Here is a 24,667-nt window from a genome sequence, read left to right as displayed (position 1 = left end):
TCTGATTAGATGCTGCTGATATATGACCTGTTATAAACTTCGGTTTGACACAGCTGGACACAAAAGTTTAGCAAAGTACAAAACTGTAGCTGGACTAGGAAGAATATCATACAGCAAAACCAGCACAAATGACGTCTTCTGCAGACATTTTTCACATCAGTGAGACCAAATTGAATACTGTGACGATCTCCTTCAACTCTCCTTGCCTGACATATCAAAAACATTTTTCCTGTGCTCAAGCAATACAGGCTTTCATAATAATAATTAAAAAAAACGCTGTTATCTCAAAAACAGTGTGAAGGTGTAAAGCACAGCTTTTGAGACGGTCCTCTGAACTGGAGTTGTTCATCAGAAGGCGACTTAGCAGAGAGACTTCGGCCGAGTCTTTGGAAAAAGCTGCAAAAAAAATAAAACAAGAAGAAAATAATTTTTTTTTTTCCTGCAATGTGGTTAAATCTGGATTTGAATTGTTTAGCTTTTTCTTTAAAACTTGTTTCTTACCCCAAAGTAATTGTTTGGTACAAAGCCCTCCCTGCCACAGAGTGAGGCCCACCACCAATCGGAGCCCTCGGGTTTCTGCAGGATGGTGACCATGTCTCCATCTTTGAAACTCAGCTCATCAGCTGCCTGAGCTGGGTAGTTCCACAGAGCATAGAGCACCCCGCTGTTCTCCACCCCCATGGCCTCCTCCACACCTGGTATTAAAAAAAACCCCATCTTTACACTTTCTGTTACAGACAGGGACAGTTTGACCAAAGTGATCTGCAAGGCTGTTGCTCTCATGGTAGTGTTTCTGTTTAATCCATAAAGTTTGTGAACTTTTTGTTGAAATTAAAATGAGTAGGAATATGCATTCAAATAAGTTTAAGCTTGAACCTTTAATTGATATTCCTCCTTCTTTAGTCCTGTTATTTCTTTTAACATCAAACCCAAGATAGCTGTAGGCATGTGTAACCTAATGCCAACAGGGAGTGAAACATTGAAGGTCTCATTTCCAAGGGATGAATTTCCAAATCCGAAGTTTTAATTGTAGGGAATGTGTGTCTGTCGATCCTACCAATTTAAGAGCTCATGGTTCTTGAGTTCAAGGCCTAATCAACCGATCGTAGTTCAAGCAAGGCAATGTTTTTTTTGAGTGAATGAAATGAAACCAAGCTCACACAGTGCGGCGTCACAGTGAAAGCTCAAACGTAGGTGTAACCATCTTACCCCTCAGGAAGCTCTCACACTCTTCATATCCGACAGCGTAAGGATCACACTTCTGGGAGGCGGTGGCGCTGTCGCTCTCCGTCATGGCCATGACAGCAGCTCCATTCCTCACCAAGAACTCACACAGAGGACGGTCGTTACAAGAGGCTGCACAATGCAGAGGGGTCCTGTGTGCATCAAAAAATGTTAGTAATGCAACTTTAAGACACATTTCATAAACTCCACAAATCCTTTTGCAAAACCATCACCTGTACAATCTTAGCATGACATGATGTATCTACAGACAAAACCTTCAATGGAGGCCAGACACAGCTGCACAGTATACTGCTGGAAAGAATAAGCAAATATTTACCAGCCGTGGCTGTCTGGTGCGCTGACATTGGCTCCAATGCGAACCAGGAAATCCACGACATTGTAATGGCCTCCGCATATGGCATTGTGAAGGGCAGTGATGCCTTCATCATTGGGCTGGCTGGGGTCGGTCATCTATGGAAAACATTTTGACAGTTGATTCACGAGTGTTTTGGAGGCTGCACATTAATGCCTAAAAGACTCAAAGAAGGATCTGTATTGATGGTAAAGAATGCAATAATGCATCATTCCCTTCAAAATAAAATCTATGTGTAAAATGTATGTATGGGTACATATGTATAATGTACGTATAGACACACACACACACCTCCTGCACGGCCCTCTGCACTGTTTCCAGCTCTCCGACCAAGGCTCCGTCCAGCACAAGTACAAGCGGGCTGAGCCGAGCTCTTTTCCCAGAACTTTTGCGCTCCCGACTGGACCGCCGCAGAATGGAATGGTAGCTCTGAAGGGACAAACAGGATACGGGATATGGGATAGATTATGTATACATTACGTCATTTTACATCTAATTAATTAAACCTAAACATTCTTTAAGAGCAGTTCTTACATGGGGGATGCGTGCACTCTGGGATGTAGGTGGAGGTGCAGGAGGCATAGCACAGTCCTCCCCGTCTGAGGAGCTGCTGCTCTCACTGCCTCGTTCCCCCTTCCGTCGTCGTTCCTTCCTGCGAAAAAGCTTGTCGATGAGATTTTTGTACTGGTTGGGTTGGTAGTGAGAGGCCTTCTTCAGAGACCCTTGCTGATCCATGGAGCCTCGTCTCTTCAGGGCCCGAGGGATTTCTGCCCGGATGCGGAGCAGCTCTTCAACGTCAGTGACCACCTGGCTCTGGGCCTCAGGAGCCACCACTGGCTGCAGCCTGGTGGGGCTGAGGGGCCGAGGAGCTTTGGGTACATTCTGATTGACCTCTGCGCTGCCCTCCTCCATGTGAGGATCCTCCGAAATCCCCGGCATGTATTGGACAAAGTCCAGGCGCTCTATCTCCGCATCTATGTCCCCTGGGTTCAGCACTGCAATTATTAAAACCAAACCACATATTTAATACAAAGTGTAACACAGATCTTGTGACTACATGGAATTTCAGACGGTCTGATCTGAAATGTGTGTATACCATCACTGTATACTGTGGGCTGTCTCAGCTCAGGAGGGTGTTGCAGAGGCAGAGCCACAGGTTGGTGGAAGAATTCCCTGGGGATGGGTGCAGTTGATCGGTAAGAACCCATATCACCTTCTCCTCCATTTTTTCTAGGGTGGCGGGTTGGCATTGCGACCCAGCGAGGGTTTTGAAGACGCATGATGACGGAGAGCGGTATAGGCTTGCGCTGACGGGGTGCAGTAGGAGTTGGGGGAATAGAAATGCGGGAGATGATGGGCTGAGGGTGGTAAGGGGAGTGGACTGGGGAGGAAGCATCTGGAGGTACTGTTATGCGTGTGTTACGGGGGAGAGAAGCGTGTGCATACTGGAGAGATTTAGAGCGAGGATCCTGGAAAGGAAAGAAAAAAAATAAGTAATTCTTGCCAACATCTACCTGCCATATCAGCTGATGGTTTACTGCACAGAAAAGGATTTTATCCCAAACCAAAGAAAATGATATACCTATATATCGGCTTGACTTTACCTGACAGAACTTATGTTAACAAGCCAGTAACACGGCTTGTTTTGCCAGTTTTGTTGGATTTTTGTCCCAGAGGTAACACGGCATCTTAGGATAGGTGTGTCACCTACACTTTCACACCTGTGTTGTGTTCATCAGTACATCCTGTTCTTATCTTACATAAACACCACAAGGGGTTTATGAGTGACACTTAATATATATAGTTGACTATAGGGAATGACTTAACACTTATGAAACCAGGTTTTTAACTTATGGACAACAATAGAAGAACAGTTTGAAGGCGCACAGTAAACCCTTCAATCACAGCACCTATTCAAAGCCAATATAAAAACTGACCTTTTTAAGGCTTGGGGCTGGAGCAGGACCATCAAGGTCGGACTCTTTCCAGCTGCTATTTGGCACAGACTGCCGTAGCCACTCTGTCTCTGTAACAGGAAAGTGTCAAGTTAGACTAAAGAGAGGGAATAGTGCCAGCTCTACGTAGGTGTTGTTGCAAAATGATTTGTCATAGACTACATTGTATGCAAAATATAAGTGAGGAAGTATAACAGTAAGCAGAAATTAACCAACTGTCATAGGTGTGGTGAGGTTTCTTCTTCTCGTAGGACATGTCCAGATCTGTCTCATTCCACTTGCCAGGGCTCTTCTGACGCTGCACACCCTCGTCTGAGTAGAGGAGGATTGAGAGATCAAAAAACAGGCACATAAAAAGCCGAGTGTCAGACAGAGGAACAAAGTGAGCCACATATTTGTACAGTTCAAGAGTCTCTGCAAGAATACTTTGAAGTTAAATACTAAAGAATTGAACTGTTTTGAGTGGGTGGACAGAGCGACACTGTGCATAGCTTATAGCATAGCATAGTTGTAATACAGCCAATGAGTAGCTTTATTCTGAAGCGTGCTCAGTTTACAAACAGGCGGACTCGAGATTATTTATTTTTTTTTTAAAAGGGACGCACATCGGAGAACCACACAGACAGTATTCTCAAGCTTATGCAGCACGACAACATTTATACCATTGTTGGTCAAAGTAACCGTTCTTCACAAATCAAAACAATACAGCTAATACTGTAAATACTGTGGCAAAAAGCACATGATGCTGTACTGAGTTAATGGACACATCTTTGAGGAAGTTTTCCACATTGGCTGTAATGTCAGTACACATCATGTAGATGGATGAATGAATGTTTTAACCACAACAACTTACCAAGTGTCCTGAAACCAAAATTTCGAGGCAGCGTGTTGGACATTTGACTGAAGGACAAAGGGGAGGGGCTTCTGTCTGGCCGAGGTGACCTGCGGCCCATCTGGCTGCCGTCGTAAGGGTTCAGAAGGTTTGGGGATACATGGACAGAATGTGACCTCAGTGACTGATCATAAGACACAGCTGGAGAGCTCGGGGACGGGACTCTCTCAGAGTAACTTATCGAGCTGAGCGGGCTTCTGTTGTAACGAGAGGGCGAACTGCGTCTTGGGGTATGAGGGGACTGTTTGGGACTTTGCTGGCTGTATGAGTAGCTTTCTGATCCAGTGCGGGGAAGTGGAGAGCGTCTCTTGGTGGTGGGGGACGAGCGAGGGCTGGAGAAGACGGGGGTGGATGGTACGGTCTTATTGCTGGAGAAGACTGAGTCTGAGGGATTGAAAGTTGTCGAGCCGGAGCCGGAGCTGGAGCTGCCGTTACTGCCACTTGAGTATCTTGAGTAGGTAGAGGTGCTGGACTGAGGCGTCTCTATGGAGATCGTAGTATAGCTGGTCTAAAGAGAAAGAAAACATCTATTATAAATTCATATTGTACAGAATAATTATACTACTATGCTGTGAAGTAGAATTAATACATTGATTCAGACAATCAAAGACAAGAACAGAGCTTATTTTGTTTTTATTAAGAGAAGCAACTTCAGATATAAAGAGTTAACAGAGTAGGCCAAAAGTGTGTGTGTGTCTGTGTGTGTGTGTGTGTGTGTGTGTGTGTGTGTGGGTGAGTGCGTACTTGAGGTTCAGAATTTCTGTTGTTTTCGTTGGACGAGGCCTCCTTCAGCAGGGAGTTGAACTCTTTGGATAACTCATCAGCCGTTGCCAGTGATGCATTCAGATCATCATTCATGGTCTGGACTGAATGTGAACCATAAAAACACCACAGGCGGTTAGCAAATGATGAAAACTCCTATGTGCAAAATTATACATTGAGAAAAAAAAACTCACACATCAAACTGGTGCCGTAGCTCGGCTGAGACGTCATGGTTGCAAGGCGGCAGGGTTCGGCTCCTGAAAAGTAGAACAGACGAATCAGCTGACTGAAGGACAGTCAAACTCCTACCACACCGACAACATTTTTCTCTTGAGACGGATTCCTTTACAGCACTTTATACATAACATGGGACTCCTTGTCATCCTCTCACTGATTAAAAGCACACACAGATTTGCATTAGCAGGGTCTGTTGTGTGAGATCCCTCTGACTCTGTTCTTATAAATCAGTCACTCGTACTTTGACGCCACAGAGTAAGACGCGCTGGACCTTCAAACCCAGAACGCCGACTTGTGTTCTTTTCAGCTGCTCGCTTCAAACTCGTTCTCAGCCCTCAGGCTATCAGGCAGAGAGACGACTTTCTGTCAGCACACAACCCTACATGTCCAAACAAGCTGTTGTTTCCTCATACTTTGGCAACTGCACAAACACTCATTGGCATACTGAAAATGATTTATGACAAGGTTCACACCACTCAATTACATCACAGCATTTGAGGCCCCTCTCCGATAAACTGCCTTGCTTGTTGACTCATCTTGATTCTCTGTGCTGCCAGGTGTTCTCATCTCCGTGTCACATATGACTGGTCTGGCTAAAGCCCGTTTCAGACAGACAGACAGACAGACAGACAGGCAGGCAGACAAGTGAAAACAATAATAATTGAGTCGATGAGGTTTAGCTATTTCTCCAGACAGCTTTGCACAACACCAGATCAATGAAGTCAAGACTGGATACATAAGCAGCTTAAATTATGTGAGACGGTCAAAGACTCCCAGCATGCATTTAAAACAACTGAAATATAAGCATGCAAATTTATCTAAACCAAGTCCTGATCAAGCTTTAAATAAGCATGCCCTAGATAACCAACAACCTGCAGACATGATGCGAAATTATTCTTTAGTAACAAAACAAAATCCAACAGCTGTCGAACATTTTGTAGAATTATAAAAAAAATAGTTATTACCACTCAGTGAATACTATTTTAAGTAAAGAATAAATTGAATTAAAAGAGATCTTAAAATAAACATGAACTGATTTTCCCTTGTGAATATTCCCGACAAAGAAACAAAATGAAAAGTGTTCCTATGGGCTTCATCCCAACACTCGGGATGCACCACATGTTCATACTGTTGAAAACCTTCAGGTCATTATATTTTTAAAGTGATTAGCAGACCATGTATAAAACTGGATAAGATAAGCCCATGTTAATCCAAACACATCAGGTTATTAGAACATTATAGCAGACGTGCGTATGTTTGGGCTACTTACATATCAAACAACTAGAGTTGACCCAAGTGTATTGAGCCACCCTGATACACCTGACCAGCATTCAAAGTCCTGCCCGAGTTTGACAAACATAGCCCACACAGGTGTATTTACACAGACGGGCATAAAGTGAGGTCAGTTTCCCAGCCTAACAAGGAATCCACTGTCACTGATGATTCAACCTGCTGTGAGCAGATTGGAGCATTTCCAACTTCAAAACCAAACTTCAACGACTTAATTTATCAACTGTTTTTTATTTTATTTAAAGGCATCACTTTCTAATAAATTACTGTCATATATTGTTTTCCGAAGCCCATGTGCATAACAAGCCTTTAATCCATCTCCTTCCCCATTTTCAAGTTTTTGTTGTTGTTGGATGAACAGTCAAAACAATCCCAAAGTTGTACTCTTACTGTAAATGATCAAATTTAAAAACATACAAAACGAGACAAGAAGCTGGAGGCCACTGCAAGAAGAAGAATAGTTGTTGTTGTGAAGTATGATTTTAAATGTAAGGTTTACCTCTTGTAGGGTTATATGTCCAAGATTATTCTTTCTTTCTTCACACAGTTAAAATAAATCTATGTTGACGATACTCTAAGAAAGACATCAATTACTTAAAAACCAGACCAACCTCAAGAAAACGTCGATGAAAGCATCCTGATCAGATAACACATCTAATCACAAGTAGAACATTAGCCCGGGCGATCATATAAGGTCATCAAACTGAAGGGTACAGCTCAGTCAGATAATTACGCCTCTTCATACTGGGAGCTGTGCTGTGTACTGGAACAGTTGTGTCTCAATCGAGCCTGGTAACAGACTCACATTCCTCACTATACTCCTCCCAGTGAGGCATTCAACTCAGTCACAGCCTGGGACGCTTATCTCTGTCAAGAGCGTCTCACACACACAAAGAAGATTACACTCTCACTGACTCACAAAGGTCAGGTCGTCACTCACTCCCTGAACTCTTCCCTTCCTGCCCAGCCATTCGTTGGCCTTCAGTCTCTGCTGCTTCTCCACTGCATGCTTTGTGGTATGCCCCGTTTCCTCTTTGTGGATTATTGTTCGTTACCCTCGGCAGACTTTTGTTGACCATCAGAATTCAATAATTCCTAATTGTTAAATATGTTTATGCTTGTTTATGTAGTTTATTGTAAGACTATTCTGGCCATATTGAGTTCATAAGTTTAGCTTGAGGAAAACAACAGAGCTAGTTTACGAGCATATAATTTAAAGCATTCCTTCTTTGTGGCTAACAGAGACTTATTGTCATCTTGATTTGTGATTCAATGACATAACTACCTCCGTGCCCTTGTACTTGTTCTAGAATATTTTATTTTGTTCAGACGCTATGATCTTTAAAGCTCCTTTGAGAAATGTTCCTCCTCACTGTCAATCTTTGCTTCAGAAAGTGTTCTGATTTGCCTCATCTGACACCTACCCTTTATTTACAGACGTAAAAAAAATGACGATATAGAAATAATGTGCCTGATAGTCCTGTTTGCTTTTGTAACTTATAAAGACGCATCTGTTTCATCATCAGTTAAAGGTCTTTAAATAATCTCCTCGTTTTCATTATTGTTTTTTTTATCATGATGGCCTTTCATGGCCACTGACATCTCGGCTTCCTCTGCTTGTCATATCACGATGATTTCTCACTGTGCAGACAGACCAAGGTAAACTAAACAGCACATAGACTAGAGACTGACGGTTTCAAGAAGAGAAGGAGAAGCATAGTGAGTAAATGTTTTTAAGGAACAGCCAGTACACAAACGTTAAAGCACAGAGTACCAAGTGTTGCAACAGTCACATCCCAAAGAGCACACCCAGTTTCGAGGGGTGTTCATCATTATGTGCTGAAACACTGAGACATTAATCATCTGAGAGTGGCATGACAGCTTGTGGCTGCTGCAGCTGTATACTGTACTCTATACTCTAGCCTCTCGGATCTAACTGTGGAATAGGCAGCTCAGAGTTTCTTGAAAACTCTTCCCTTTGTTTTTCCACTTCCTCTGCTAAACTTTGACTACATTGTCAGCTGATTCAGCCATTTGCACAAACAGCAATTAACTCTCTGAACAGGTGGAGCCCAGACAAAAAAATCCCAAGAGAGAACTTTGACAAACTACAAGCTAACTCTTCATAATGGACCTTGGAAATGTTGGTTGTTGAAAACTTTGGTAAAATACACCCAGAAGATGGAAAGATCTGGTGGGAAGTTAGAAGCTGAAATGAAAGGGTTAAACGAAATTGTTAGTTTTTGCATATACAAGGGTGTGTCTGACTAAGACAAGCAGTCCTTTCCGCTCTCCCCTTCCTTTAATATAACCCACCTACAATTTCATCTATCCCAGTTTCTGTTGAACGCCTATGCATCCATTCATTTCCTCTCCTCCTGTTTCACTGTTATGTGTCCCTCCTTCGTATCCTTCCTGATCCTTCGTGGCTTTGTCTCTGTTCCCTCTTGTTAGGGAACTTGGCTGAGACTGAATGATGAAAGAAATTCCTTTGACACTACAAAATGCTTCCCTTTGTAGTGTGCTTTATTATTTTCCCATGGAAACCTAAAACCAAAGTCTAACTGAATGCTATCATGCAGACTACACAAACTAAATTGTGTCCCACAGTGAAAAGCCTCAGGGCTTCTGTGATACACTCTTGTGAAAAAACCCCCCAGAAACCCTTGCTTTGCAAATGTGTTTTCTTTTTCAAGCTTCACTTAAAACATCCAGGAAATCATTAGTTGAAAGTCCTTTATTTCATTTTCATGCCTGAAATGTTGAGTCAAAGGTAACATCCTACGTCATGTTTACTTTGGCCAATATCTTGTGTTGAAATGTTGAAACGTCGGCATTTCTGGTTCTTCTGAAAGCAGCCTGAGAGCGTGGCTTGTTGTGCAGACACGTCCTGTAGGAGGGATTGGTATTGTGTTATCCCGGTCTCTAAAGCGTACTCTGTGTGTGTGTGTATGTGTTCTAGAAAGAAGATCACCGCCTGATTGTATAGTTTGATCTGCAAGAAGACTTTGTTTTTAAAAATGTTGTTCAAAATGAATCCTCTTTGTTTTTTGGAGAGATTGTAAAGCTGTCAATCAGAAAACAAACATTGCTGATTTCTTCTCATGAGCTATATGAGCTGTTGAGTTGTTGATGTTTTTAATGCCAACATATTTCTTCTAATAAATGGTTCTCAGATTAATCATGTCTTCCACTTCCAGGAATCAACAGGTATGCTTCATCAAAAGAAACACTCCACCCAAAACACGGCTTTTTATAATACTTACACCCACTCCCATGACCTAGTTAGTCATTGTAACGCTTACCCTTACTCCCTACATAGACACAAAGAGATGAGCGTGTGTGCAAGCTGAAACATGCACATGCACACACACACACACACACACACACACACACAACCCTTCTTTTTTTCATAAAAGCGAATGTCAGTGCCAAAGACAGCATGCAACCTTAAACAATGCAACTCCAGTGATCCTTTTAAGCTGAGGATAACAACCTTGTAGACACCAAGGGTATATAAAGTACTCATCACCTAAATGATATGATCATGACCACTAATCCCTGCACAATACAATCATCACCCTTCATTTGGTTCTTAATGCATCAGAACCTCGAGCACTTTGCCAGCTATTCTCTACTTAGTGCAACACTGTTCTCTGCAGCATGTGACTCAGGAATCTCTCAGCGTTACACAACATAACAAACATTTCTGCCAAATTTCATGCCCCATCTAATATCTACAGTGTGTCATGGTCATGTGGGGTTGCAAAGCAGGGTCACAAGCAAGAGGTGACACGTACTATATATCTGCTCACATGTGTGTGCATGTATTTAGTCACACAGTAAGTGCTTATTTAAAGGCAACAGGTTACAGCAAGTGCATCACACAATGTGGCCTGACTGGTTTTTGACTGGGATCCAGAGTAGCACACATGTTGGATAAGTGTCATTTAAATCCTGCTCTGACAGGAAGGATTGTTTGCAATTGTTTTGTGATCAACCCTGCAAATAAGAAAATAGAAACCCTCGACATTTAATTTATAGGTAAACATTAAACTGCTCCATAATTAACTACATTAGTTATGAGTGGGTTTTCTTTTTATGGTAACACTTACCAATTACCAACAGCATGTATCTATTAACACATGTGGTGAACATAAGATATTATACATAGAGCATCTGCAGAAGTAGAAATCACTATTTAAATCTCTACTGCCGAAGTCACAGACTTTCTCAGGTATGCTATGTATTTAGAGAACTTCTGCTATAGTACAGCCTAGGCTATAGGACTGAGTTTAAAGTTGTGCTGGCTGCATTTCAGACTAAGCCACATCAAACATCAATGTCCAGCAGCCTTCTGTTAAACTTTCTTTTTTGGATTGTAGACTGTGAGGCATGCCAGGCAGGAATGGTAACATCTGATTTTCATTAGTTTGAGAGCAAGCTCCTCCTCACGTCCAAGGAGCCTCACAATGGAGGAGAAAACCACTGAAATCCCTTTTCAATAGAAAACTCCTTTTTTCCACGACAGCAGCCTATACTTCACGTGAGCTACGAAACTCAAAGAGTAAAACAAGTCATCGTCACACCTCGGGGCAACGCTATGGGACTTAAATGAATCCTTACCTCAAATTAATGAGAGCCGATTTTTGTTCCGCTGTCCTCAAAAAGCGAGACGAGAGCTGCTCCCCGTTTAAAGCTTCGTGTTTCTTCCTGAAGTCGGATTGCTTTAGTCTGTGCTTGTGTCTAGGATCGCTTGCTCCAGACATTTAGTCATAAGAGCGAGTTGAGTTATTTTGGCTCAGAGTCCAACCCCTCTGGCTCACTCTGCTGTTGAAACCCGAGCCAGGTGTTTCTGCCACAGCTGGCCTCAGGTGAAGCACAGGCTGCTGCTGCACCATCGTCTTATTTGTACAGAACAGGATGTCTACATGTTGCACAATTTGTGGAGGTAAATCACAGTCAATTTTAAAAGAAAGAAGTTACAATTAAGTATCAACAAAAATATCTTATATGTTATTTATTTACAATTAGGCATGTATACTCTATTGGTGCTATTAAGGAAAACGTGTAGGCATTTTACCACAATGTCTCTGTAGAAAGTATTGTAGATCTACAAGTGGTAATCTTTTTTTAGAAATTCTTTGTGGTTGACGTTTATTTCCTCAGTATCTGACAATATGTGGCTTCTGTTTGAACTCTTTCTGGGTGGGTCGTTTTGGAATAATAATCCAAATATAATAATGCTGGTGTTACGGGTTCAAACAGATTTGTTTTAAAAAATAAATAAACACATAATAATAATAATCCCTGCAGGAACAATATCACAAAAGCACTGATTGTAGAAACGTATTTAGTTTTCCGTGTATTTAGTCACTGGACCCGTTAAAAGTTGTCCTAAAAGTAAGAAAACTACAGTAATACATTTATTTTAACTGCAATAAAACATTGACCTGATTATATTACGAGGGGGCGGGCTTTATTGATTTCGTCAATTATTAAACGTCATCACGTAGCCTGAGCGTACCCTCGCCGTACGTTTAGTAAAGTATTTCCGCAAAGATGGTGGTCGGTGCCTTTCCAATCGCCAAGCTCCTCTACCTTGGAGTGAGGCAGTTGAGTAAGCCTTTGGCGAACCGAATAAAAGCGGGAGCTCGGAGAAGCGACTTCTTTAAAACGTACATCTGCTTACCGCCGGCTCAGAGTGAGTAACCGAGCTAACATTAATGAGTGACCGCTAGATTTCAGTGTCACACAGTCGAACCGTGAATATCAGAGGACGGCTTCAACGGCCAATCAGATCGCATTTGTTAGGACCGCGTGTCCAATGCTTTTCGTGGTGTTATCCTGTCGACCAATCGTAGCTCGGCAGGCTCAAAGAGGTCGGGTCTTGTCTGTCATTGAGCAGGTTGTAGTCTTTTCTAGTCCATGACAGCGAGGTGAATCGGCTTGTTCCTAAAAAACAACAACAAAAAAACACACTTTCATTTTGTAAGATAGCCGTAGCTTTTTCTGTATCATATATTGTGTTTATCCGAAACAAAGAGGTTCATTAATTCCTTCAATTTTCAGTAAGTCTCCATGAAGGGGAAAAACAGAATAGTATATTTAACATGCAATCTCTCCAACACAAAACCTTCTATAAGGAAAAATAAGAGGGATATGTGACAGTTCAAAGAAACATTTAACTCTTGGTCGACTTGCCTTTTTTTATACCTGATTACATTGTATATGAAATTGCATACGTTTAAAAACCAAATTCTTAATCATCAATACCTTTGTGGTATTCAAACACTTAATAAATACGTAGAACAAATGTGATAAAGAGGTTTAGTGTGTGTTGCATACATAATGCATACATGCTTTTATATTGCGTTCTTCTCATATTTAGTTTACAGTTTGCCTGCTCATCTGAGGCTTAAAGGAACTGCGATGATATCAAAGCAAAGTCTCAAGTGATGATGTGCTCTGTATGTTCTTCGTCTCTCACAGTTTATCATTGGATCGAGATGAGAACAAAGATGCGGATCATGGGCTTTCGGGGAGCCACCATCAAGCCGCTAAATGAAGAAGCGGCTGCGGAGCTGGGCGCAGAGCTGCTGGGAGAGTCGATCATCTTCCTTGTCGGCGGTGGATGTATGCTGCTGGAGTACAGCAGGCAAGCTGCAAACTCTCGTCGCAAAGAGGAGGAGCTGAATGAGACCATCTTAGACCTACAGACTAATATAGCCGAACTAACACTCACAACAGAGACTCTGGATGCTCAACTGAGAGAGGTTAACAGACAACTGCTGTCTTTTCCTGTTCCCAACAAAAAATGATCAACATTTGTTCTTTGCTGTATGGCGAGGCTGGAAACCCCCTGATTCACACACCCTCTCACGCCCGTGCAACTGAGTGGACGAGGTCGATACAAGCATATCTGTGTGTTGAAGATTCGGGTGCTGTAATTAGCTCATGTTTTGAGCACATAGTTGTAAAGGGGGAATGCTATGATATTCATAGTGTATTTCTGTGGCTGATTGTGCATGTTGATGATAAAATTCACTGTACATAAAGATTTACAGTAAAAGGTGACTTTAAAGATAATATATTTTATAAAAGCTCCAGAATATTTGGTTGTCGTTATTTCAGTGGTCGCTGGGGACATTAATAACTTGCTTAATTCACTGATGTAGGCTGTTGCTATAAATTAGGTTAAAAGAAGAACTTGTGAATCGGATTCAGTCTTGGGACATTTAGAGTTGCATTTGTTCTGTAAATCTCTTTTCTGGTTCATGTACAGTGGATGTGATGAAAGCTGTAAACGAGAGGTGTAAAATAAAATTCTTTGAAGTCTGTTGATGGAGTTTGTGTCGTATTTCACTAAAAAAAACGTTCTTCTTATTGAAACCTGATTGCTGCATAGACAATTGTTTTCTTTTTTTCTTCCATTGTACAAGATTTCTGAGAATTATGAAAGTAGGTTGTAGTGGTTGTAGTGATGTAAGTGTACAAAACCACACAACCCAGCATGCCTTGAACACAAACACCACATCACTTCTGTCTTTGATTAATCCAAATGCACCACCAATAATAGACACAACAAAGATATTTCCTTACCTGTACTCACTTTAACTTTCCAACAACTAATGAATATACTTAGAATAAAGAGCTTATTCTCTCTTCTGGTGTACTGCCTCAAAGGGCAATCACGATAACATCATTACAGGTAAGAACTAACATGATCAATATTTTTAAAAGGTTAAATATAGGCTCAAATTAATTTAAAAGTTATTTCATGTGCTATGTATATTCCTGATGTTTTCTATGTATTTCCTGTTATGTAAATGTATCGGTTTGATATAAAAACTAAGATAATGTAGTACTGTAAAGTATTCCTCTACCAAGTTGAAGTCCATAATAAAAACAAGCAGTAGATTTATAACCGTACAGTCTTTGTTTATTACACGTGTTTATGTCCATGTGTATGTCGGTGTACAATTGTTTTGAAATTGCTGCCCGTCTTATTTTGTGAAGTCTTCTCGCCTTCCGGTTCCAGGTGTCGTTCTCCTCTCCACCGCTAGGTGGCAGCACTCATTCAATCACTCTTCCTATCTTCTGTCCAACTGACCCGCGCAACTCGCAGGAGAAGAGGTAGGCCTCAACTTTATTTATTCTCATTTTGCATCATAACTTGTACACTGAGCAAACATTACAAAGACAGGGGGAGTGTATAAAACACAGAGAATAGCTTGTAGCGTGATTAATGCCAGATTAAGTCGAGGAAAAGTTACTTATTTATCTGTTGTCGGTACGTTAGCTCACGCACGGCTAATACGGTTAGCCATACAGCGGTAACTTAAGGTAAACAACTTCATACGAACTGAAGTTGCAAGCATTTTTTGCGATCACCTTTGTTGCCAAGTGCAGTTTTTAATCAATAAATAATCACCTCAAAGATAGTTAATTAAAATAGACAAATGCATATGTGCAGTAAGCACCCAGCGCTTCATGTTGTAGCCAAGCTAACCTGCTAATGTAGCATCATCAAGCGTTATAACAGGAAAGGCGCGATTTTGTAAGAAGCACTCTATTAATTCTGTTTTACGTTCTGTTTAGGTAGCAACAACAGGAAAAAAGAAAGAAAGAAACATCTAGTAACACAATGAGTGTTGACGTGAAGAAACTGAAAGTCAACGAGCTGAAAGAGGAGCTGCAGCGCCGCGGCCTGGAGACCAAAGGCCTGAAGGCGGATCTGGTGGAGAGGCTGAAAGCTGCTTTAGAGGCTGAGAGTCAGACTGATGCCACAGAGCCGGGGGACCAGGAGGAGGATGCATATTATCAGGAAACTCCAGAGAACGAGGAAGACGAAGATGTAGAAGATGTAGAGGATGCAGAAGATCAACAAGGTAAGCCTTTTGATACACCTGAATAGTTAAATATACATAACTGCTCTGCAAGATAGTGAATATATGTGAACTGTTTGATCTATGAAGGGTCAAATATGGCTTCTGCATTGAAAGAGGATATTTCATCCCCCTTTTTTCACATTTTCTAAATGAAACATCTGTGCTGTGCCTTGGTCCAAATATACCATGAATCAGGCAGCAGAGGAGGTTTGTGACCCTGTAGAAACCAGCTCTCTCAGAACGCTCCGGTGGGCAATCCAAGGGTACACAGAGCAGTAAATCAACAACAGTGCAGCTATACTAAAAAATGTAACCAAGATAAGAGTCAACAAAAGACTAAAGTGTCACAATGTTAGTCCACAGTTAAAATACAAAATTACAAAGTTAGATACAAAGGGCAGCAAAAGAATAAAGTGTCATGATGAGCCCTGTCTCCTGAGTTTTCACTCTTTCTCTCACGAGAATGAAAGTGGCAAACCTGCATATGTTTTGCTCTTGGCTGGAGGGGGAGATAGCAGAGGAGAGGGGGGTTTTTCTCCCCCACAGAATCCCACTGTGACATCACAAGGAGAGCAAATACAAAACGTTGCGGTTTTTATGTGTTGTAAGACTTATACAGACCACAAACAAACGACTGGATGGATTAATTTGCGTCAGCAGATACTCAGGTTACCCAAATAAGTTTAAAAACTCTGTAAAAGTAGATTTTTCCTTTTGTTATCCCCCATATTAAACATTGATATGTCATGTAAAATAAAAATAATAACGTAAAATATTATTTCAACTAATATAGTTGTCTATGCATGTATTGGATCTCCCTTTCTGTAACAGAAGCTGCTGAGGACTGCGGTGATGATGATGAGGATGATGATGGCGAAGGTGACGTGGAACAAGAGGCTGAAGCGGAAGAAGACGGTGAGGCCGACGTTCTCCAAGAGGAGGACGAGGGTAGAGACTCTGGCGGTTACTACGAGGACGAGGAAGCAGAGGGCGAGCCTTATGAAAGTCGTCCAACTTCAGATTCGGGACACAGCATGCCTGACTTCACAGCAGATGTTGATGTAAACAAAACCGAACAAATGTCGGAGGAAGAAACGAAGCCTGTGCCAGAGCCTGAGCCAGAGCCTGAGGAGAACCTTCAAAGCATGCAAGGTCATTTCCAACACTTGACACCTGCCCTGTACATGAAACGTTTTGTCTGCAATTTATCCCCCTTTTGGTTACCTGTAATTTGTAAAGTTGTCTCTTTCAACATGCAGCTCATTGTCATCTTTTTTTTGGTCATTTTAGAGGTCAAAGTGGAGGTGAAAATCGAGGACGAAGCCGAGGCAGCCAGTGACCAACAGCAGGACAGCCGTGAAGCAGAACATCAGCAGGAGCAAGATCCCGTAAAGGCTGAGCAAGTGAAGGCAGAGTCTGACAAGAGTGGAAGCAACAGCCGCAAGAGACCACACGAGGAGAACAGGGCGTATAGTTACTATGAGCACCGTGAAGATAAGAGGTAGTCTCACCATGAGCCATCATAGCTCCTCTATAGCCTTCTATGTCGGTCTTTAAATCAGCACATGTACAATTTAACAACAAAGTAATGGTGATGTTGAACAGCCCTTAACATGTTGTCTATGAGAGCGTCTGTTGACCTCATGCTCTGCTGACATTGTACAGATCTCGCACTCCACAACCCCCTGCTGAAGACGAAGAAGAGAACATAGACGACACTCTCGTTACCATTGACACATGTAAGTAAAATGAAATCTGCTAAACGTTGTCACCACTGTTCTTCCTGTGTAATTCTGAGGCTCTCTTACTTTTTTTTTTTTTTTTTTTTTTTTTTAATACACCTCGAGTAAATTACTTTCTGTTGTTATAGTAAATATTGTTAAAGCTGCAACACTGCATGACCTTGGTGGGTTTTAATGAATTTTGATTTGAAGGAGTGTGATGGAGCAGCACACACTTACACAAACACAAACCATGTGTCTGCCACGTTTTCCAAATGTTTTGAATTTAGTCTTGCACTCGGTAATCAGCAGTAAAGATCGCCTTTTAATGAACACCATGGCACGTGAACTTCAGCCTGAACCCAGCATGTAAACTACTTACAGATTCATCTGTTAGATAAACAGCGTCTCTGTCGTCATTATTTCACATGTCAAAGTAATATAATTCCTGGAAGGTATATTCTAAGGACATATGTCTGCGAGGTGCCTCATACTGTTACGCAGGTTCAATATTATAAATGCATGTAAGTAATTAATCCAGTCAAGACGCTAAGACTGGAATAACAGAAAATCAAAACAGATGCATCATGTTTTTTTTTCTTCTTCAGATAACTGTGACCTGCACTTCAAAGTGTCCAGAGATCGCTACAGCGGTTATCCACTGACCATCGAAGGCTTTGCTTACCTTTGGGCTGGAGCGCGAGCTTCACATGGGGTCACCGAGGGTCGTGTGTGTTTTGAGATGAAGGTAATGGATTTATTTACATGTACAAACAGAAACATAATCCTTTAAATTTTATCACTTAAATTTGAACTTGACATTTGGTTCTATAATGACTTTCGAACTGCGGATTCTCTGACAGCACCTACGGATGATTTAGATCTAATTCTTCTTCTTCTTCTCTCCAGCTTAATGAGGAAATTCCTGTAAAGCACCTGCCGAGTAGTGAGCCCGACCCCCATGTGGTCAGAATCGGATGGTCTCTGAACCACTGCAGCACTCAGCTCGGTGAGAGGAGCCTCTTCTTAAAACATTAGGTGACGTGTAAACAAGAAGGTGAACTCTGCGACTGAAAGACGACTTTTCATTCTGTCGCGTTTTTAGGTGAGGAGGCGTTTTCTTTTGGATATGGAGGAACAGGAAAGAAATCTTCTGACTGCAAGTTTGCAGACTTCGGTGAGAAGTTTGGTGAAAACGACGTCATCGGCTGTTTCATTGTAAGTACTCGATGTGTACTCGATGCATGTGCCATGCATTTGGATTATGTAACATTTCATCATGTATTACAAAGCAGTCGTTAAATGGAGCTCATGAATGACTTGATTTCAGGACTTCGACAGTGGAGACGAGGTGGAGATGGGCTTCACCAAAAATGGTGTTTGGTTGGGTGTTGCTTTCCGGACAACGAAGGAGGAGCTGGCAGGTCGCGCCCTCTTCCCTCATGTCCTGGTGAAGAACTGTGCTGTTGAGTTCAACTTCGGGCAGAAGGCGCAGCCCTACTTCCCCCCACCAGAGGGATACACCTACATCCACAATCTCGAGATGAAAGACAAAATCAGAGGGACGAAGGGACCGGCCACCAAATCTGATTGCGAGGTAGGAAAACGTCTAAAATGACAAACCCTTGGAAACACCACACATGCAGACCGATATGAGAGAGGAAGTCTTTAAACATGGTAACCCCTTCTTAGACTCAGTGGGGGTGAGGGTTACACGTGTCCAAGGTCAAATACATTTCAATAAAAGTCAGTGAACTAAACAGATGTTCTTTGGTTGTTTCAGATCTTGATGATGGTTGGCCTCCCTGCCTGTGGAAAGACCACTTGGGCCACAAAGCATGCAGAGGAAAACCCCGATAAGAAATACAACATCTTGGGCACAAATGCCATCATGGACAAGATGAAGGTGGGGTCGTAACACACGGCCGTAAACCAAAACATTTTTTTGTGACCCGTCATCGTCTTACTGGACAATTGTTGTTTTGCAGGTGATGGGTCTGCGGCGCCAGAAGAACTACTCGGGGCGCTGGGATGTTCTGATCCAGCAGGCCACCCAGTGTCTGAACCGGCTGATCGAGATCGCTGCTCGCAAGAGACGCAACTACATCCTAGATCAGGTACTGGCCCTCTTACCCACACTCTGCTCATATACTCGCCACAGTCAGTCAATGTGCCCTGATAATCACTCTCTCTAATGGACTATTTATTTATCTTTCAGGGGGGCTCTGTGTATTATAGAGTAGAAGAAGCATTGAACACCCTCTTGTCATTTTGCTTGTCTTGAATTGTAAAAAGAAAATGATTAATGGCTCTCATAAGTGACAGAATATGATATCATGTTTTCATCACTCAGTATATTTTGCACTTGCTATTTTTTTTTGTCATAATACAGTACTGTTTGTCTTGTGAATTTCAACAATGTACAAGTAAACCATGACTATGTTAAGATGTTGAGAAACAAGTAAGCTCTGACTGGTGAGTAAGAAAAAAACCTTCTGTTGCTAATTTAATAAGACAGAGTTGATGGCTTTATAAAAGCTGTTTTGAAGTGAGATACTTGGAGCTTTTGAGTGTGTTTTTGTATTAATTGACTCTGAAGGTAAGTAGTGACTAACAGTTTTAGATTTTCAGATTCTTGGGCGGAGGACATGTGTAAAAAAAGGTAGGTGGGTCTGCTGGCTTACTGGGTTTTCTTTGGACACTGTGAGTATGGCCAGGTAGGTTATATCTGTCTGTTGTTGTCTTGACTGGGACTAGAATCTTCTGGAGAAGGAGGTAAGTCCAGGTAAGAGTTGGGGGACCCGGCAGGAGAGCAGGGTGTCTTGGATGTAGCGTGCTCTTGCAGGTGATAGGTGTGCTGAACGCGAGGCGGTCGGGAAGGAGAAATAGCGTTTAGAATATTCAGAGGTGACTTTGTGTATGGAGGAGTTTCTAATTATGATTCATTGAATTAGTTTGAGTGACTTTGAACGACTCGGTTGCTTCCCAGGATGAAATACGGCATTCACAAAGTTAAAGATAAACTTCTTTTATTTGCTGCTGTTTTTTTGGGGTTATTGTTAAATCATCAGGATTTGATGTTGGTTCTTTTCTCTTGGCCCATCCGAGCGCCGTTATGCGGTGGTTAAGTTAAGCGTGCGAAACAGAAGATGCTTCAGTGGCTCAACATTGTTTCTGATTTCTCCTCCGTTCGTCGACTTGTTTGGGCCGTAGATCTGATTCAGTTTGAATTGTTATCAGAGAATCCGTTCGAGGAGATCACGTTGTGAATCGCTGAAAAACGTCGAAACAATTGAAACTTAAATTCTCCCGATTTCTTTAAGCTGCTGCACACTCATCAAGCCATCTATAAACAGAGTCGATGCACCACGGTAGCATTAATCTCCTTTTACAGTTCAGTTGTCTGAGCAGTGGGAATAAGGAGTCAGCTTGTATAAGGTATTTGTGCGCTCAGTGTAGTTTCTATATTGAAATGATAAAAAGGTCTACATATATTCTTTAAGAACGTTTAACTGATCAGCTAAATCCATTTCTTCTTCTGTGATGCAACGAAGCGGGATCGACGATGTTCGTTTTAGCTAAAGCACAAAATACTGACACGTTCTGCGTCAGCAGTCGCTCCGTGTCGTACGATCTGAACGTCGCTAACAAGCAGAACGATGTCGCCGCGTGAAGTTCGTAGGGCAAAAGGTTGTCGTGTAAGTAACTGTCGAGTCGGTTCAATGTTTGCCGGGTCCCCCCGTGTCCTTCAGTAACCTTTCGCAGCAGTCGGTGGATGACACACAGTCCAAGGTGAGTCTGTGGAGTGATGAGAGGCCATTAGAACCTGAGTAAAAGCGTAGACTTGACACCAGAGCCAAACCTCTCTCACTTCATTATTACAGGGTTCCAGCTTCCTTCCAGTGGAAAGCCAGTACAAGTAAACAATAACAAACAAGCTTCTACTTCTTTCTTGTCACCATTGCTAGACAAATGTATATGGATCAGCAAGGAGACGAAAAATGCGTCCTTTTGAAGGTTTTCAACGCAAGGCTATTGTAATTTGTCCCACGGACGAGGATTTTAAAGAACGAACATTAAAGCAAACCAATGAGCAGGGGAAGGATGTGCCCGATCATGCTGTTTTAGAAATGAAAGGTAGGAATGCTGTGGAAACAACAAACAAAAACACCAGATCTACTTTTTACTTTTCTATGTGTTGTCTCTAAAATCAAACTTGGAAGATGCCCCCTCCCCCCTTCCCTCATCATTGGCTTTGGCCAGATATCAGACCTGGACATTTTTATTTTTTTAAACAGTCCACATGAATTTGATTCTTCCTTATTTTTGCCCTCTATCTGCCGCTTTCCATACAGCCCACCTCTAATGCACTGCAAACTAAGACTTTGGCTTGACGGCTTCGTGTGCTAGCATAGCCACCGTTTCCCAGTTTTTCCTTAAAGAGCATGCGTTCTGGAGAATCTGTCCCACGCTAAAGTTAAATGAAGTTAATTTGTAAAGAAACACGACGCCAGCTGCTCTTGGTTTGCAGTGCCGTTTCCTCTTCCCACCAACCTTCTAGTCGTCCTTTTTGTCCCCCTCCCACCTCTACTGAACTTCTCCCTCTCCTTTGTCTGCTTAAACAAATTTTCCCTCCATGTTATCCTGGAGGTGATGTTTGTTCCCTATACCCTGCCATCTGCTTCATTTATCTGCATTTAATTTCTTGATGATTTCCACTTTCTCTGTCTGGTATTAATTGTGTTTTTCATTTTGTCTTTCGGTGGTGTGACCGCTCTGGTCTTCACTACACCCCCCCACCCCTCCATTTCTCTCTCTCTCCTTTTCTCTGCCTCCACCCATCTCTTGCTGGATGGGCTGTCACTCTCCTCCTCCTCCTCCTCCTGTGGTCACCTCTGTCACTCTTCAAGCCAACTTTACTCTCCCTGAGGCTTGCGACTTCCTGGAGGCGGTGACGTTCATTGAGCTGCAGCAAGATGAGGCTGAAACGCTGCTGAAGCAGTACAATGAGGAAGGTCGCAAGGCTGGCCCGCCCCCTGACAAACGCTTCGACAACAGGCAGGGCGGGTTCCGCGGCCGCGGTGGTGGACCCGTCCAGCGTTATGACAACCGGGATGGGTCTCGTGGTGGCTACCAAAACCGCAGTGGAGATGGAGGCAGCGGATACAGAGGAGGTAAGCGTAGCCTCCTACACTGTCGTTGACTTCATCATATTAAGCAGCGCTGCCAGCTCTCGGAGATTCTCTCCTGCTGGGGTTAATTCCCTGTGATCGCTGCACAGCTATTTAGCTGGACAGTTAATTGAGTTTAAATTTGAATTTCTGATTTTTGACTTTGTCCCGGTCGTCGTCCATCAGCAGTAGTCTGCCCCGTGTGAACACACGGGTCAGGAGGATTTCAGGGGCATTCTCCTGGAAATTCTCCAAAGAATTTCGTTTGTGAAAAAACGGCTATTGATAAATTTTTTCCTGTCAGGATATGAAAGAGAAACTACAATGTCTTTTATCAGCATAAAACGATGTATGTATTAAAAACCTTGAGAATCTATTTTGTGCATTTCTTAGGATACAATCGTGGCAGCTACAACCAGAGCCGCTGGGGTAGCAGCTACCGTGACGGAGGCTCTGATTCCCGTGGTGGATATAACCGCAGCCAGCAGTCAGCAGGAAGCTACAATCGCCCGGCTCCCTACAACAAAGGAGCCTATAACCAGGTACTGACAGATATATGATATACATGTGTGATAACAGAGGCGTTTAGAGACTAACTACATGTGAATGTTGACTCTTCTCCAGGGCTACAGCCAGAGCTACGGTCAAGGATACAACCAGGGCAGCTACAATCAAAACTACTACAGCAACTACAGTCAGTATCCAGGATACAGCCAGAGCTACAGCCAGACACCGACCACCGCACAGACGTACAACCACCACCAGCAGCAACCGCAGCAGCCGCAGCAGCCACAACAAACGCAGCAAACTCAGCAGACACAACAGAGCTACAACCAGCAATATCAGCAGGTAAATCCAGGACCAGTGACGCTCCCTGTCCCTGACTTCTACACACGTCTGTTTGCAGCTCAGTGCGGAGGGAATGGGGTTGGGAACCTGGAGGGTGTCCGGTTCAATTCCAGATGTCTTATTTTTAATCATTTCAAAGTGATGTTGAAGGTGATTCTGTTGAAACCTCATCGACACTCTGTGATGAATACAACGAGGGCTTCAGACTTCTAAAGGACCATGTCTAATGATGTATGCGCGTATGCACCGCCAACGTGTTCTCACCTGTCTTTGCTTCCTGTTTCTGCCTTACAGTATGCTCAGCAGTGGCAGCAGTACTACCAGAACCAGAACCAGTGGAACCAGTATTACAGCCAGTACGGCAGCTACCCTGGACAGGGCAGTCAAGGCTCATCCTCTGGTTCCCAGTAACCCCGTCCTGCATCTTTTCCTGCATCCGCCTGTGTCCTAGACACTCTGACCTCTGCAGCAAATCGATTTTGTACAGTCTCACACAAAGTCCCCGATCATACCCGTCTCTGTCTGGTTTAACACAGTAGCTTCATTCCTCACCAATTCATGTACACATAAACTGTATACAGTTTGATGTCTTTTCATATATTTTTTTTTTTTTTTACTGAATGAAGTCTTACTCTAAGCAGTGACTGTGGGTTGGTAGATGATAGGTATCAAAACATTTATTGAATGTTATCTATTATGCATTGAATGTGGATGTTTTGTTGAACTGCAAACTCCACATTTGCTACAGGTTGAAGAGTAAATTGTATATTTCTAGGAATCATAGTGGAGAAAAGTGACAAGGCAGAAAAACTTTAAGTCAAGGCTAAAGAAGTTAGCTTGTTTTGAGAAGCTTAACCGAGAACAAAAATGCATGCTTTTTACCTCCATCTCCCCTTCCTCTGTTTTCACTCTTTATTTTTCAGTTACCGAGTGACCACATTTAATTTACTACAATAGAATTCAAACATGAAACCTTTTTTTCTTTTCTTTTTTTTTTTATAGTTGTTGGTGTTAATACTGTAGTATTTAAGAATTGATCCAGTTTTTTGATTAAGAATATTTTGCCACTCTTGAGTAGTTTATGTGCAGGGTTTTTTTTTTATTCCTTTGTGATTGGTGTTCTTTGAGTCCAGTAGGTAAAACCCTGTTGTAAAACCCATTTTTTCTACCTGAAGATGAAAGTCTGATTTTGACCAGTTACCCAAGCTATTGTCTTGTCTTTATACAATAAATGCAATTGTATACGCCTGAAAATGTCAGTTTCTTTTTTTTCTCTCTCTGTGTGTTCATTGAAAACAACAA

General features: G+C 42.4%; 3 protein-coding genes across 6 annotated transcripts; 2 read left to right on the top strand and 1 right to left on the bottom strand.

The window, feature by feature from the left end:
• Positions 1 to 275: 275 nt before the first annotated feature.
• Positions 276 to 11,671, bottom strand: ppp1r13l (protein phosphatase 1, regulatory subunit 13 like). Of its 2 annotated transcripts, none has more exons than XM_079354474.1 (13): positions 11,360 to 11,671; positions 5,401 to 5,463; positions 5,189 to 5,310; positions 4,406 to 4,952; positions 3,769 to 3,864; positions 3,535 to 3,623; positions 2,694 to 3,066; positions 2,132 to 2,592; positions 1,889 to 2,026; positions 1,562 to 1,695; positions 1,210 to 1,376; positions 502 to 695; positions 276 to 396 (listed from the first exon to the last, which is right to left on the bottom strand). In XM_079354474.1, exons 2-13 carry the CDS (start codon positions 5,435 to 5,437, stop codon positions 361 to 363), a joined length of 2,394 nt encoding a protein of 797 aa, XP_079210600.1. In that variant the 5' UTR covers positions 5,438 to 5,463; positions 11,360 to 11,671; the 3' UTR covers positions 276 to 360. The 2 variants fall into 2 exon arrangements, with proteins under 2 accessions (XP_079210600.1, XP_079210599.1); XM_079354473.1 differs by lacking the exon at positions 11,360 to 11,671 and adding an exon at positions 7,345 to 7,550.
• A 573-nt stretch (positions 11,672 to 12,244) lies between these two features.
• opa3 (outer mitochondrial membrane lipid metabolism regulator OPA3) lies at positions 12,245 to 14,072 on the top strand. Its single transcript, XM_079353638.1, has 2 exons — positions 12,245 to 12,437; positions 13,226 to 14,072. The coding sequence occupies exons 1-2, from the start codon at positions 12,296 to 12,298 to the stop codon at positions 13,552 to 13,554; spliced, it is 471 nt and encodes a 156-aa protein (XP_079209764.1). The 5' UTR covers positions 12,245 to 12,295; the 3' UTR covers positions 13,555 to 14,072.
• Positions 14,073 to 14,764: 692 nt separating this feature from the next.
• On the top strand, positions 14,765 to 24,619 carry hnrnpul1 (heterogeneous nuclear ribonucleoprotein U-like 1). 3 transcript variants are annotated; one of them, XM_079353945.1, is made up of 16 exons: positions 14,765 to 14,869; positions 15,335 to 15,624; positions 16,456 to 16,776; positions 16,915 to 17,125; positions 17,290 to 17,363; positions 17,954 to 18,093; positions 18,255 to 18,354; positions 18,451 to 18,563; positions 18,676 to 18,942; positions 19,129 to 19,251; positions 19,334 to 19,462; positions 21,314 to 21,482; positions 22,256 to 22,519; positions 22,910 to 23,058; positions 23,141 to 23,365; positions 23,660 to 24,619. In XM_079353945.1, the coding sequence occupies exons 2-16, from the start codon at positions 15,381 to 15,383 to the stop codon at positions 23,774 to 23,776; spliced, it is 2,646 nt and encodes an 881-aa protein (XP_079210071.1). In that variant the 5' UTR covers positions 14,765 to 14,869; positions 15,335 to 15,380; the 3' UTR covers positions 23,777 to 24,619. The 3 variants fall into 3 exon arrangements, with proteins under 3 accessions (XP_079210071.1, XP_079210069.1, XP_079210070.1); XM_079353943.1 differs by having other exon boundaries at positions 16,453 to 16,776; XM_079353944.1 differs by lacking the exon at positions 14,765 to 14,869 and adding an exon at positions 14,938 to 15,079 and having other exon boundaries at positions 16,453 to 16,776.
• Positions 24,620 to 24,667: the final 48 nt, after the last annotated feature.

This window comes from Symphodus melops (genome assembly GCF_947650265.1).
Source record: "Symphodus melops genome assembly, chromosome: 10".
Classification (NCBI taxonomy): Eukaryota; Metazoa; Chordata; class Actinopteri; order Labriformes; family Labridae; genus Symphodus; species Symphodus melops.
The sequence above is the reverse complement of the archived record's forward strand: the minus strand, read 5'-3'. Positions and strand labels throughout refer to the sequence as shown.

What these genes read in the sequence shown, in the direction of transcription:
- ppp1r13l (XM_079354474.1), bottom strand. Translation starts at nt 5,437, where the DNA reads ATGACGTCTCAGCCGAGCTACGGCACCAGTTTGATGT. An exon ending in TTTTGGTTTCAGGACACTTG is followed by an intron (nt 3,865 to 4,405) that starts GTAAGTTGTTGT and finishes TCCTCTACTCAG; the next exon opens with ACGAGGGTGTGCAGCGTCAG. An exon ending in AGAGTGCACGCATCCCCCAT is followed by an intron (nt 2,027 to 2,131) that starts GTAAGAACTGCT and finishes TTGTCCCTTCAG; the next exon opens with AGCTACCATTCCATTCTGCG.
- opa3 (XM_079353638.1), top strand. Translation starts at nt 12,296, where the DNA reads ATGGTGGTCGGTGCCTTTCCAATCGCCAAGCTCCTCTACCTTGGAGTG. An exon ending in CTGCTTACCGCCGGCTCAGA is followed by an intron (nt 12,438 to 13,225) that starts GTGAGTAACCGA and finishes CGTCTCTCACAG; the next exon opens with TTTATCATTGGATCGAGATG.
- hnrnpul1 (XM_079353943.1), top strand. Translation starts at nt 15,381, where the DNA reads ATGAGTGTTGACGTGAAGAAACTGAAAGTCAACGAGCTGAAAGAGGAG. An exon ending in GAGCACCGTGAAGATAAGAG is followed by an intron (nt 17,126 to 17,289) that starts GTAGTCTCACCA and finishes GACATTGTACAG; the next exon opens with ATCTCGCACTCCACAACCCC. An exon ending in ACGTCATCGGCTGTTTCATT is followed by an intron (nt 18,564 to 18,675) that starts GTAAGTACTCGA and finishes ACTTGATTTCAG; the next exon opens with GACTTCGACAGTGGAGACGA.